Source organism: Dysidea avara, chromosome 3, assembly GCF_963678975.1.
Source record: "Dysidea avara chromosome 3, odDysAvar1.4, whole genome shotgun sequence".
Taxonomy (NCBI): Eukaryota; Metazoa; Porifera; class Demospongiae; order Dictyoceratida; family Dysideidae; genus Dysidea; species Dysidea avara.
The window spans coordinates 22,372,293-22,385,710 of record NC_089274.1 but is presented as its reverse complement, the minus strand read 5'-3'; the positions used below and the strand labels follow the sequence as shown (position 1 = coordinate 22,385,710).

At 37.4% G+C, this 13,418-nt stretch overlaps 1 protein-coding gene across 1 annotated transcript; it reads left to right on the top strand.

The window, feature by feature from the left end:
- The first annotated feature begins 7,525 nt into the window (after nt 1-7,525).
- On the top strand, nt 7,526-9,511 carry LOC136250269 (serine/threonine-protein kinase Nek7-like). Its single transcript, XM_066042452.1, has 2 exons — nt 7,526-8,790; nt 9,173-9,511. The coding sequence occupies exons 1-2, from the start codon at nt 7,630-7,632 to the stop codon at nt 9,449-9,451; spliced, it is 1,440 nt and encodes a 479-aa protein (XP_065898524.1). The 5' UTR covers nt 7,526-7,629; the 3' UTR covers nt 9,452-9,511.
- Nucleotides 9,512-13,418: the final 3,907 nt, after the last annotated feature.

Genomic DNA, 13,418 nt, shown 5'->3' with positions numbered 1-13,418 from the left:
TAGTCACTAGACAACCTACTGATCAACGAAACAAGAAGTCTCATGAGGAGATGAATGATCTTTAAAGTCTAGCTTATTATAGCTGACCTAGCTGTTTTGATGAAGTCATGAAATGATTGATGTTTGGAACATAATTATTATTACAATGTGAAAAGGTGGTCTTTGTAAAAAGGGTGCAAGGTGACCATGCCTCGGAGGTATGTTACAGGCCAACCTTGGCAACTTATGGACTGCCAAAAAATTGCCAAAAAATGGCAATTTCGTGAAACCTATAGTTGCCATTTTTGGCAACAATAAGCTTCACAAAATTGCCAATTTTGACAATTTTATATAGCAATCATAGTATTGGTTTCATAAACCACAACCTCTTGGCAGTGCCATTTTTGGCAATAATTAGTTTCATAAAACAGCCATAATCAGCCTTTTTTGAACCAGTATAGTTGACATTTTTGGCAACTATAGGTTTCACAAAATAGCCATTTTTGGCAGTTTGTACAGTCTAAAAATTGCCAAACTGGGCTCACAAAATTGCCGTTTTTGGCAATTTTTGGGCAGTCTTAAAGTTGCCAAATCTGGCCCTGTAACATGAGGTGGCCTTATAAGGTCAGTATGCCTTAGCCATCTTTGAGATCCAATATTACGATGTGGTCTTTGTACGGAGGTGGTCTTTGTAAGAAGGTGAAAGAAGGTGGTCTTTAAGAGGTGGCCACTAAACAAGGATTTTACTCTAGCCAGTAGGGCACATTTAAGTGATGATTTGACCATTTCCATTTTCCATTTCCAATTGCCTGCTATATCATGGTCTGCTTGATATGTCAGCCCTTGGGCAACATTATAACTATTATGTGACACTTTAAAGTACTTTTTAGGACAGCACTTTGAAGTTACTTTTAGTTAAAACCTTTGATGTGGTTGAGAGTGCGTGGTCTGGTGTTTGTCCAGAGCGTTTGAGCACATTACTATAGTTAGTACTACTAACCTGACACCTACGTAATCCAGAATCCTCTCTAATTTTACAAAGTTGTTATTCACCAACACTTTTGTATAGACAACACAATCACACACACACAACACACACGCACGCACGCACGCACGCACACACACACACAAAGCTACAGTGTTTTCAACCTCCATGCAACACTGACAGCATTTAATAAAACAAACACAGAATCTAACTTTAAAGCAATCAAATGGTTTATAGAAAATATTATAGCTATTATATGGGATGCCATTTGTGCCAAAATAGTACAAAAACATCTTATTTATAAACTATAACCATACTTTATAAATCAATACGCTACTTTATAAATCATACTTATACTTTATAAATCATACATATAGTACTTTATAAACCATACACGTAATTTGTAAATTATTAACATACTTTATAAACATGATTTATTTAGCATTTCAATAAGCAATCACGAACACATGATAGCTATTATCGTTTGGTCAGTAATCGATAAAGTAAGTTTGTATGGGGTGCCATTTGTGCCAAAATAGTACAAAAACACCTTATTTATAAACTATAACCATACTTTATAAATCAATACACTACTTAATAAAGTATAGACATATACTTAATAAATCATACACATACTTTATAAATCATAGACATATACTTTATAAATCATACTTATATTTTACAAATCATATATGCATATACTTTATAAATCATACATATACTTTATAAACCATACACGTAATTTGTAAATTATTAACATATAACTTTATAAACATGATTTATTATGCATTTAGCATTTCAATAAGCAATCACGAACACATGATATTATCGTTTGGTAACGATTGTCAGTAATCGATAAAGTAATTTTGCGCACGTGTAGAATAAATCTTCGCACGTGCAGCTTTTAAAGCGGGTCTTACCTGGTCACACAAGTTTTGGAACAAGTGTTTTTGGCCATTCGCTGGGGCTATATAGCGCAGAACCAACTACGTCACAGCAATGTGTACCACAGACTGACTGGACCCATGGTCCAACAGTCAATCTCGGCTCTGAGATCAGCCACCTCACTCGGCCATGCTGAGTTGCTTCCGACGCTTCCACAACCACTTTCTATCCGGCTCTTATTGCTTCTTCAACAAGGTATTTAACCAAGTTGTTACATGTGTTAGCTACTTTCGGAGTTGCCTGCTTGAGGCAAGTTAATTAACTAAACCGAATTGGGGTGAATGGAATGTAAAGTGTTACTTATAGTATTATTGTTATTGTTATTGTTGTTATTATCTACTTTACCAGTTAGGCATTATTGTTTTTTATTGTTATTTCCGGGCTAGATGGACTGCCCTTGCCACCATCCCCAGCACTAGTTGGCATGTGCTGGACAACTAAGAGACAGAAGGTTGGACTCAGTAGTCCCTGTTTTCATCACAGTGGCCCATCTCTGGAGAGATGTTAGCAGATCGTAGCAAGATGGACCTACTACCACTGATACACACTGTTGTTGAGGGCAACAGAGAAAAGGACATTGTGCAGGCCAGAGTACAGCTAGTTGAATCTCAATGAAACAGTAGGTAAGCCAAACATCTATAGAAAACTATGGCTTCTTTTCCCATTCCCTAGTAGTAGGGGTAAAAGAAACCTGCTCTATTTCTCTGAAGAAGGGTAGCTACCACAAAAGGCTAGATAGCCTGTACAAGGTGGTCCCCAACACAGAACATACATACACACATACAGTTTATCTGTTTATGATTACTGCAGGGGCGTATGCAGTAATTTTGAAAAGGGTTTCCCCTACAGCTAAGTGACTGTTACATTAGAGTAGTTTATATTATCTGACTGCTTTATTAGAGTATATCTCAATCTTTTCACCAAAATCATAATTCAGAACAATGCTGCAGGTGTTGCCATCATGTTAGAAACTATTATTTAACTATGTAAAAGTCCTGTTCCATGATAGATTCCACATTCCGGAAACCTGAAGTTTCAATTTCTTTTTTTTCAAGTACTGTGTAAAATCCAAAGGGGTTTCCTGAAACCCCCTCGGTACATCCCTGTTACTGGGCAATCAGCACAGATGATGTGCCCAAGAAAAAAGGAAACTACAGTATTAGGTACAGTTATATAAATTATTATTAGACACAAATACAAAACAAAATTAAACTACTTACGCTAACTAGCTATATTTAACAATCACACAAAAGACCACACAATTACAAACTAAATACTTAAGCCTATACGTAAAACTTCCTGCAGTCAGCTGAGACAAAACTGCCAATGGTGTAGAGTTCCATAACATTGGTGCAACCACAAAAAAGGAGTGTGTGGCCTAAATGCGTCAATAGTTAATGGCACTAGGTTCAAAGTCAAAGAATGTGACCTTGTGGCTAACATATTGACTCGGAATTGAAAATATTTTTAAAAATCAATGGCTGTTCTCTTATGAAAAATGTAGTAGAGTATCCAAATAGATAATTTTCGATGAGCTTTGGGCAAGGGCCATCGCAGTTCGCAATAGAAGATATGGACCATTTTGGCATGGCTGATTGTGGAGTTCTTGTACACAAACATTTGACTACTTTTCAAGTCTTTCTGCAATGGCCCTAAGTAGTAACATACATTATTAGTAGTTTGGAGTATGCACGTACTGTCTACAACTATAGCCAGAGCCAAACTTGAATACATTATTAATATGCTTTTACTTCATTTTACCTCTATGCTTTTATTTTGGCAAACAATGGTCTAATTGGTGTAAGCTACACCTCACATCAGAGATGATGGACAATGATGTTGAATGTGAAATTTGGTAAAATTTTCAAGGAACAATGCAAAATGATTCCAATTTTTCATTTCTGTACCTGCAAGTGACAGGTGTTGGTGCAAAATCATTAACTATACCATCACAAAGCTCATCTTTTAATGGACTCCACAGCAGGTGGCTCGCTTCTCTAGCCAGTTGGGCACAATATTATTTATATACGGGCACAAGCTGACCTTCACTACACCACTGAAGAGGGGTAGAGGTGTACACATATAATTTAATTTGCAGACTGATTACATAATTAATTCTTCATGTAGGGTGATCAAGTGGGATATTGAAGTGAACAGTCCTGTGGAAACTTACTCTGCATCAACACCACAATCCCCATCACAAATACCACAATCTCCAACACCAATGCAACCTCTATGTTACCATTTGCGCCTTTTTCACCAGTATCACTGCTGCCACCTCTATAGCTACCGATACAATGATATGCTTATCAGGGAACCAGAGAAGGGCCTATTGATAGTGCTGTTATAAAGCATGTGATTCAGCAACATCAGTTACGTGCAATAAAATTTTCAAACAATGAGGATGTTCAAAGGATCAATATCAGAAGATCACAAGTGTATTCTGATGCCCTGTGACATTTTTCAAAGAAGACGTTTGATGTAGAGAAATTATTGAAAGCGTGCTTCATAAGACAAGAAGTAGTTGATCTGGGAATCCTATTTCATGATGTCATGGCTGTTGCTAATGACACTTACTGTGCTGTTGGAAAAATGCTTTCAACATTTTCAACTCACAGGGGTATGGAGAAGTTTAACAGAAAAGCTCTAAGACAAGTTACATTTCTTAATAGAAATTAGGTGTTAAGTATATAAAATTGTACACATTGTTACGACATATAATACAATATCAATTATAGGTGACATGTGTTACTGTTGATTTGTAATATTAGTGTTGTCCTAGTATTTACATTGCTCATAAAATTGTTTTCAAAATCTGTACAACCTGTTCCAGGGTAATAAGCTCATTAACAACCTGTTTGCATTTTTCTTACAGTACAGTTGTATTGGTGGCTAAAAGGACATACAAAAAACCATGCCAACAATCTCTACAAGGTCCGTCTCCTCTGGCATTAAATCTTGTAGTCTGCTTGTTAATCCAGATTACTTTTTGAGGCATGATACTGCACTCAGTGGCCTGTAAATCATCTAGGTACAATTGCATGGGAGTCATGTCACCCTCAGTTGACCGCAGAGTGTCAGAGTTCCAGCCACCTTGAAAGTCAGCCAATGCTTTGTTTAGGCCCCTATTTGGTGATTATTAGTTTCTCATCCAGCCTTTCTAATTATTATGATGCGGGCGGGAGGGTATTACCATTACACCATTATTTTATAATATTAACACACTGATGTACAGACCATGTCCAAATTGTCTTTTTTTCTTACTACAAACATTTCCTTCACTACTTTTCGTGATCGCCAACTGTTTTTCGACAGTCAACTGAAAGCCTGCTTTGATGAAGTCGATAGAGCACGATTGCAACTGGCACTGCAGCAATTTGCTAAGGAAAACAACAGTTCTCCTAGTGATATATAGCGCATTGTAGCGTTCATCAACAAAAATTATAACAGTTTGGTATCACGTGTTCTTCTGAGCATGCGCAGAGTAAATAATGGCTTACCATGCGGTAGCTTAAGAAGGATGCGGGCGGTGGATGAGAAACTAATAATCACCAAATAGGGGCCTTATTTGAGTTGAAATTAAACATCAATACTACACCACAGGCAACAACGTAGCTAGATACCTTGTTGAGATGTCCAAGTCTCGCTTTGAGGAGTAGGAGCCGGAGCCAAGACAACTGGTGGCATCACATGGATGCTTACGGAGGAAGCCACACTGTTGTATGCTAGATCCGTACGTTTTGTACTTGGTTCTGTGCTATTGCCCCAGCAAATGTTTAAAACGCTTGTTCCAAAGCTCAGTTGTGATAACCCGGTACGACATCCGCCATCCTGCTTTCGGTTGCACGTGCGAGGATTTATTCGACACGTGCACAAAGGTATGGATTATTGACAATCATTACAGTCTATTTCAGGTTGGTTGTCCACGTAAGCCAAATGCAAAAATATCACGTGAATAGAAATAACCAATGAAATTTCACATCAGGCGGACGGCGCTAGTTTAAACTGAAAGCTGCTGATCTCATTGGCTACTTTCAAGCACGTGGCTTTTAACACTTTTGTTTCTCTAGTCAACCAACCGGAAATAGACTGTACCAAACGATAATATCATGTGTTTGTGGAAATACTAAATGCCTAATAAATCATGTTTATAAAGTATGTTAATAGTTTACAAATTACGTGTATGGTTTATAAAGTATATGCATGATTTGTAAAGCATATGCATATATGACAGGGGCGGATCTAGGATTTGTAAAAGGGGGGGGGGCTAACTCAAGGTTGGGTAGAGGTGTGCAAAGCATGCTGGAACTAGGGGGGTCTGGGGGCATGCCCCCCCAGGAAAATTTTGAAAAATAGATGCTAAAATACTGCAATTTGGAGACATTTCCACATAAAATTCATAATATTTTCTGCCTGCAGATATTTTATATACTGCCTTTAGATTATAGGTATGGCTCTCTAAAGCATTTTGCTAATGGAAAAGTTTGGTAGGTACAGACAACCAAGTACATGATGCACCCCTCTCACAATTGCACAATACTGAATAGGTGCATGCATGTTAGAATTATTAAGAATGTTGAAAGTGGAAAATTTTGAAATTTGAACAATACAAGATTGAATCTGAGAGCATTTTCAATGGAAATTGTGCACTTGAATTAAGTATTGCCATACATATTAACTACACTAGTAGATGAAAGAAGCCCTTTAAACAGATTAATGCACTTCATTGTATGTATAGGTGCTGGCAGATTTGGAAAAATTCCATAACAGAACCAACTACATGTTTCCAGTGAATGTTCTATTAGAGTAGTTAGCTGACTGCTCTATTAGAGTATCTCGATCTTGTACACCTCCAATGCTGATCTGGGTCCTTGTTACATAAACTTTAGCATAAATCCACTGATAATACCTTGGAAAGATGTTTATAAGGTAATTTTATGAGTATTTGTATTATTAGTGATCATATAATTATGCTAAGACAAAATTTCATTATAATACTCAGCATATTGATCAAGTAAAGCCTAAATATGAAGGGGGGGGGCTTCAGCCCCCAAAGCCCCCCCTGGATCCGCCCCTGTATGATTTGTAAAGTATAAGTATGATTTATAAAGTATATGTCTATGATTTATAAAGTATGTGTATGATTTATAAAGTATATGTCTATATACTTTATAAAGTAGTGTATTGATTTATAAAGTATGGTTATAGTTTATAAATAAGGTGTTTTTGTATTATTTTGGCACAAATGGCACCCCATAGTAATGCCTACTACCGGTATAGGCCTAAATACTTGCAATTTTTGAAACACATGGTCTCGCGCAACCTCAACTAAAGAAAAAACAAATTTAAATTTCTCTACCAAATAAGCACTTGTTTGGGTGTGGCTACTCGTACACACTGATGCGTACATGGTCACAAAAGAAAAACCCTGACTAACTAAATTTCCCTACCAAATCTATGATTTCATAAACGAAAACACTTTTGGTGGGACTTTTGGGGTGTGGCTACTCGTGCACATAAGCTATAAGGGATTTTACTTTTTGTCATCAGTTTAGTCACAAAAGGAAAAAAAACCCTATACTAAACTCACAAAAGAAATTATTACACCTATTGTAACATACTCACTCATGTGAGTTCTACAATTATTACCTATAATATTAATAATAACAAATTTGTTTGGCTGGCTAGAAAACAGCAGTACTAAACCGACGATCATCGAAATGGCGAGTAAACTCCAGCAAGATTTTGAACAACTTAAGTTATCTGAAGTAAGGACCAGCAAATTTAAAAGAGAATTAGGAAGGGGCTCATATGGCATCGTTTATGAAGTAGAAATGGGCGGAACACTTTTTGCAGCTAAAGAAATGCATTCCATATTGAGGAGTTCTGAAAATGAAAGCGAAAGCCAGAGAATTAACGAGCGTGGCTTCCTCGACGAGTGTCTACAGTGTAGCCGTATATCTCATCCCAACGTGGTACAATTCATAGGATTGTATAGGCCAACTCAAGCTGATATACCGTGGCTAGTAATGGAGTTGATGGATAAAAGTCTTACGAAGTTGATTGAAGATTACGCGGGAAAAAAGAAAGATATTCCACTGCATTTCAAATTATCTATTCTCCTAGACACTTGCAAGGGTCTCCAGTTTCTACATAGCAAGAGCATTATCCACAGAGACCTCTCATCTAATAACATTCTCTTAACAAAGCATTGTGTAGCCAAGATTGCTGATCTGGGAGTGACCAAAGTGCTAAAAGAAGGCACTCAGAGCTTCACAAGAGGAGTGTGTACTCCAGCATTTTTGCCTCCAGAAGGACGTGTATCTAAACCCATATATGGCCTGCCATACGATATCTTCTCATTGGGATGTGTTTGTATACATCTTGTTAGTATGCAGTTCCCAACACCAACTAATGACATGGTGATGGATGAAGCAGCACGCAGACTTACACGCGTGGATTTAACAGAGTTTGAGAGAAGAATTGAGCATCTGACAAAATTTCCACAGACACCAGACCTACAGCCATTGGTTGAGTGGTGTCTTAAGGATGCTGCCAAAGAGAGGCCAACCACTACAGATGTCATTCAGTACTTAAAGAATGTCGATTATGATCGCCAACCTCATGAAAATGATGGAATCATTGACCTGTATGACTGCATGAGTGCATATAAAGCCCAGTTGGAAGGAAAAGAAAGAGAATTGCAAAAAAGCATCCAGCAGCTAGAGGAAAAAGAGAAAGAAATAGAAGACAAAGATGTACTGTTGGCAATAGCAGAGAGTAAAAGAGACTTTGTCTCTCAGCAGTTAAAGAATTCAAAGCGCCAAGAAACAGTTATGGAGAAAGAACCTGAACAAGCTGGAAAGGAAGCAGACCTTCAGGTATTTTATATAGGTATATATAGATATCAAGAAATGGCCCAAATGGGGCAGTGGGGGGAACAGAATAACAGGAGGAGGATAAAGGACATTACCAATTTAATTAGTTATAGTATAGCAACGTGGCTTAGAGTGGCTAGATGCTTTTGAGGGCCAGTTTCATTAAATCTCATGTATATATATTGAGAGGCTGCATGTATATGACTAAAGTAGGAGTTAAATGTCCACTAACTCCTACTTTAGTCATATACATGCAGCCGGCCACTAGTATAGCTGCAGGCATATATAGATGACCTCTCTTGTTCATGCCACGCTGATCCCAATTGCTATATACATTAAATTTTCTTGTACTTTCATGTATAAACTTGACACTTCTAATTAATAGGGCATTAACCTATACATCAAGAACCTACATTCTGATATTGATGAAATGTACCTTGAGGATGAGTTTTGTCAGTTTGGGACCATTGTCAGTACTAAAGTACTCAGATATCGTAAACGCAATGTTGGGTTTGTGTGCTTTTCAACACCTAAGGAAGCACAGAAAGCTATTTATAGGATGAATGGATCCGTTGTCATGGGTAGAAAAATGGTTGTTGAATTATGCCAACCCAAGGAAGAAATACAAAGAATGCATCAACACAAGTCAATTATTAAATATTAAGAAGAGTTCACAATACTTTATTTACGGAGTTTTTTTCTTTAAATATACACTTTACATGTACTCCGTGCAGTTACTCTATACTACCTACCACAAAAACTCCAAATATAATTATGCCTTTGAAACTTTTTAAAAATTAAACTTATTATAAGCTTATAATATCTACAATTAATCTTAATTTGCACACGGTGCATGGTGTACAAAGTGTGTACCAGTTCTGTATATAACATTAAGATGTGCATGGTTAGGTTTCCGATCCTTCTTTAATGTGTTGGCACAAATTGTTCAAGATTAGGATGAAACATCTTGGTAAGAAGTAGTCTAGAAAAAAATGAGTTGAGAAATAATATACACTTAATTGAGTTAATTCCATACTACATGCAGTGGAACCTAACCTGGTGCTGCCCACCCCTTTGCAAAAAGTAGATCCTATATAGACAACGTATGCAACTGCTAGTTATGTCAGCTGATTGTGATGTTACCAAGGTGATTTGTGTTGCATATGGGATCTAGACCCTTCTGTACTTCACTTACTTTTTGCTAAGGGGTAGGTGGCACCAGACTAAATGAAATCTTGGTGATCTAGAATTCCATTCAAGATGATTGTCTATTACAGTAACCCATATATCTGCATTCTTTAGTTGTGTTTCATGCAGTTTGGAGTTATTCAAATTACAAGTGATCCCGGATAACTGAAGTCCCACCAACGCAATGTTAGGTCATGCATATACCATGCACTGTAAGTACTAGACTGATGCTAACAACATCACAGGTAGTCTTCTTTCACCTCATTCACACTCCATCTATAATAAACACTGCAGCAGTGTGATCAAATGAGCAAAAGCCAGGCCAGCACAACAAGGTTATAGGATACAATGTAAACACATTCCAGGACACTGCCTTTATTGGCTATATATGCAGAATCTTCTACACTTTTAAAGTATTCTGCTACAACTGCATGGCCAGTCATCATGCAGTTTTTAAAATAAGCATACAGTAGCTAAAGTGCAGAGCAATATGGTTTAGTTTGTAGTAAATTTAAGCCAAATTGTAATGAGATTATAGTAGTTATAGTAGAATGCATTTATGATTTAACGTTTAGTAGTAGCTTATATATACCATGCAGTTCCGGTGCAACCTTCTACATTAATGAGCTTAGAGGTCATCCATCTTTATGCAAGTTTATCTACAAAGAGTACTCTTTTTCTAACATAACACAAAACGTATAGTTACATGTGCTGTACTTTTTATAGTGGCTTAAAAGTTAAATGCACAGCAGAAGTCACCTCTGGCAGGATGAGATATATAATGCTCTTATTTTAAACAGCATCATACAGCTCACATTAAACCTACATAGAGTGCAGTTTAAATAGCGGTCCTCTATAGGGACAGGATCTATGCCTATAGTAGGCATATCCTAGCCGTTCCCACCCCTGGGCTAAGAAATCTATAAATTTCAGTGTTGCTGACTATATGGCTATGTAGGTACATAAACTCTTGGTACTATAGTTATATATATATATGTTTGTATCCATTTATAACATTTATGTGGCTTAAGCTATTTGCATTGACATGTTTGTGGACATATATATGTCTCAAACTAACTGTTTTTCTTTTTTGCCTACCAACCAACCCACTTTGTAAATCCAAGCAACAACTTTTCAAATAGGTATGGTCTTACTGACTCAATAGTATTGTCTTACTGAGTCAATAGTATTAAGCCACTCCAAAGTTGGCATTCCCATTACAAGTCCTATTATTCTACTTATAGTTGAGATGTTACCACTTCAAAACCGTTGTATTGAAGTGTGTATTATAGGAGAAACATATTTGCTCAGCAAAAGTTCACTGTTTGTTGTTTTTATCTACTTTACTAGTTAGACACTGCATGCATGCATGCAGGGCTTGCAATACTGAATTGAAATTTGAAGAAGACAGCCTAGGGAGCTGCCTAATTTAATTGTGCCATTTCTTCTGTAAAATGTGTAGGGAGCCCCAGAGTATACCTTTTCTGTGCTATAGGTACCATGCACCAAAGTTGCCAAATCCAACTATGAGATTGAGCACATAAAAGTTCAGTTTTTCATTTAAACATTAATTGGGCTGGAATGCCTATATGCTACATATAATCAAGTGTTGAAATTTGCTGATGACATGAAATGTTTCAAGAGCACTACATCTGAAGAGGACTGCGCTAAGCTACAGCGAGATGTTGATTCCAGTCTAACTCCTCTCACCTAACTCTCAACTTTACCAAAAGTGCACATATTCCTTTCAAATTAACCTCCAACACTATAGGTATCCTATTTCATCCACTGAAGTTGAGTGTCATGAGACCCAAAGAGACATGGGAGTGATAGTTACCCAATGGCGGATCCAGGATGGGGAATTTGGGGCAAATGCCCCCTCCCCCCCTCACCTTGTGGAGGAGCCAGCCATAGCTATAGCTACTCTGATTAAAATACTAAACTTTGTCAGGCCAAGATCAGTTTATAAAACTCATGAAAATATACACATTTTACTAACATTTATTACAAATTTGCCTGAAACCAAAGCAAGCCAAAGTCAAACTAGCTGTGAAATAGTCACCCAGCACCTCCGAGGAGCCTGCAAGCCTGATCTTTACAAACATTATTATTAATAATTATAACATAAAAACTGCACAGGTTATACAACAAGAATTAACTAATTAGTAATCATACAAAAAAGTAGACCAGCTACAGTCAAGTAAATTTTTAAAGTCATTCAACGAGGGTGTGTTAACTAGGTAATGAGGTAGATTATTCCAATCATTAATTGCTCTCATGCACATGCAGTAAAAAATGAAGATCTCACTCTTGTAGATGATTGTGGCTTAACTTGAATAGTTTGTAATTGTGACCCCTAGTTACTGATAAACTATTGCTGGTTAGTAATTCTGATGAATCTACGTTAAGATTACTATGTAAAAGTTATAAGAGTAAAACAATACCCAGGAAGTAGAGCTGCTTCTTCATCTACATTCTATACAGCAAAGGTTGACCAGATTAAGCTTATGTTCTCTCCTACACTATATCAGGGTTGCATAATGGGTTGACAGATGTTGCTATGGCAGCAGTTCACCTGCAATGGGTCTATATATAAGCCTATATAACTATGTATGTATAAAGTAGAAAAGCTGAATGCACATATATATAGCTAGCTATACATATAGCTACATGCATGCATGTGCAGTAGAGGGCCTGAAGCAAACTGACCCAAATTTATATAAGGTTTTAGAAAATTTGCAGACAGACTTGGATATAGATCACATGCTCGATGGTATAATAATTATTACATAATGTTTGTTTGGGTGTGGTTGCACATGCACATCATAGTCTCAGCTGCAAGATGGGATTTTTACTTTTGTCATTTTGGCTAGCTACACAGAAAGAAGAAAAAGCACCATGCAGCTATATATAGACCAAAATTACCCTATGCCATTGAAAATATGACACAACAGAAAAATAAATCCAGTTCTGCTCATGCAGTTGTGCGAATAGCAGAGCCGCCCAGAGAAATTAAGGGGCCCAGGGCAAAGAGTTAAAGTGGGGCCCTTCACCCAAGCTGTAAGTTGAAGACCAAAAAAAAAAAAAAAAAAAAAGGTTACAACCTGCTGACAATGACAATAACTACCCATCACCAACCATATCTCCTTATCTATAAGCCTGCTACACTGCTCCTCTGAAGAATACTGTGACTGCTCTATTAGAGTATTTAGATCTGACTGTTCTATTAGAGTATATCGATCTTTTAAACAGGTATTCAGGGGGCCCTTCATGGGGCCTCCTGGGGCCCCTTTCAGGCTGGGGCCCGGGGCAAAATGCCCCAGTTGCCCCCCCCCCCCCCCGTGGGCGGCCCTGGCGAATAGTTAGCTAGCTCAGGGACTGAATTAGTAGATAATCTCATCGGCGTCAGTAGTATTTGCAATATCTATAGTATTTTTGAGCCA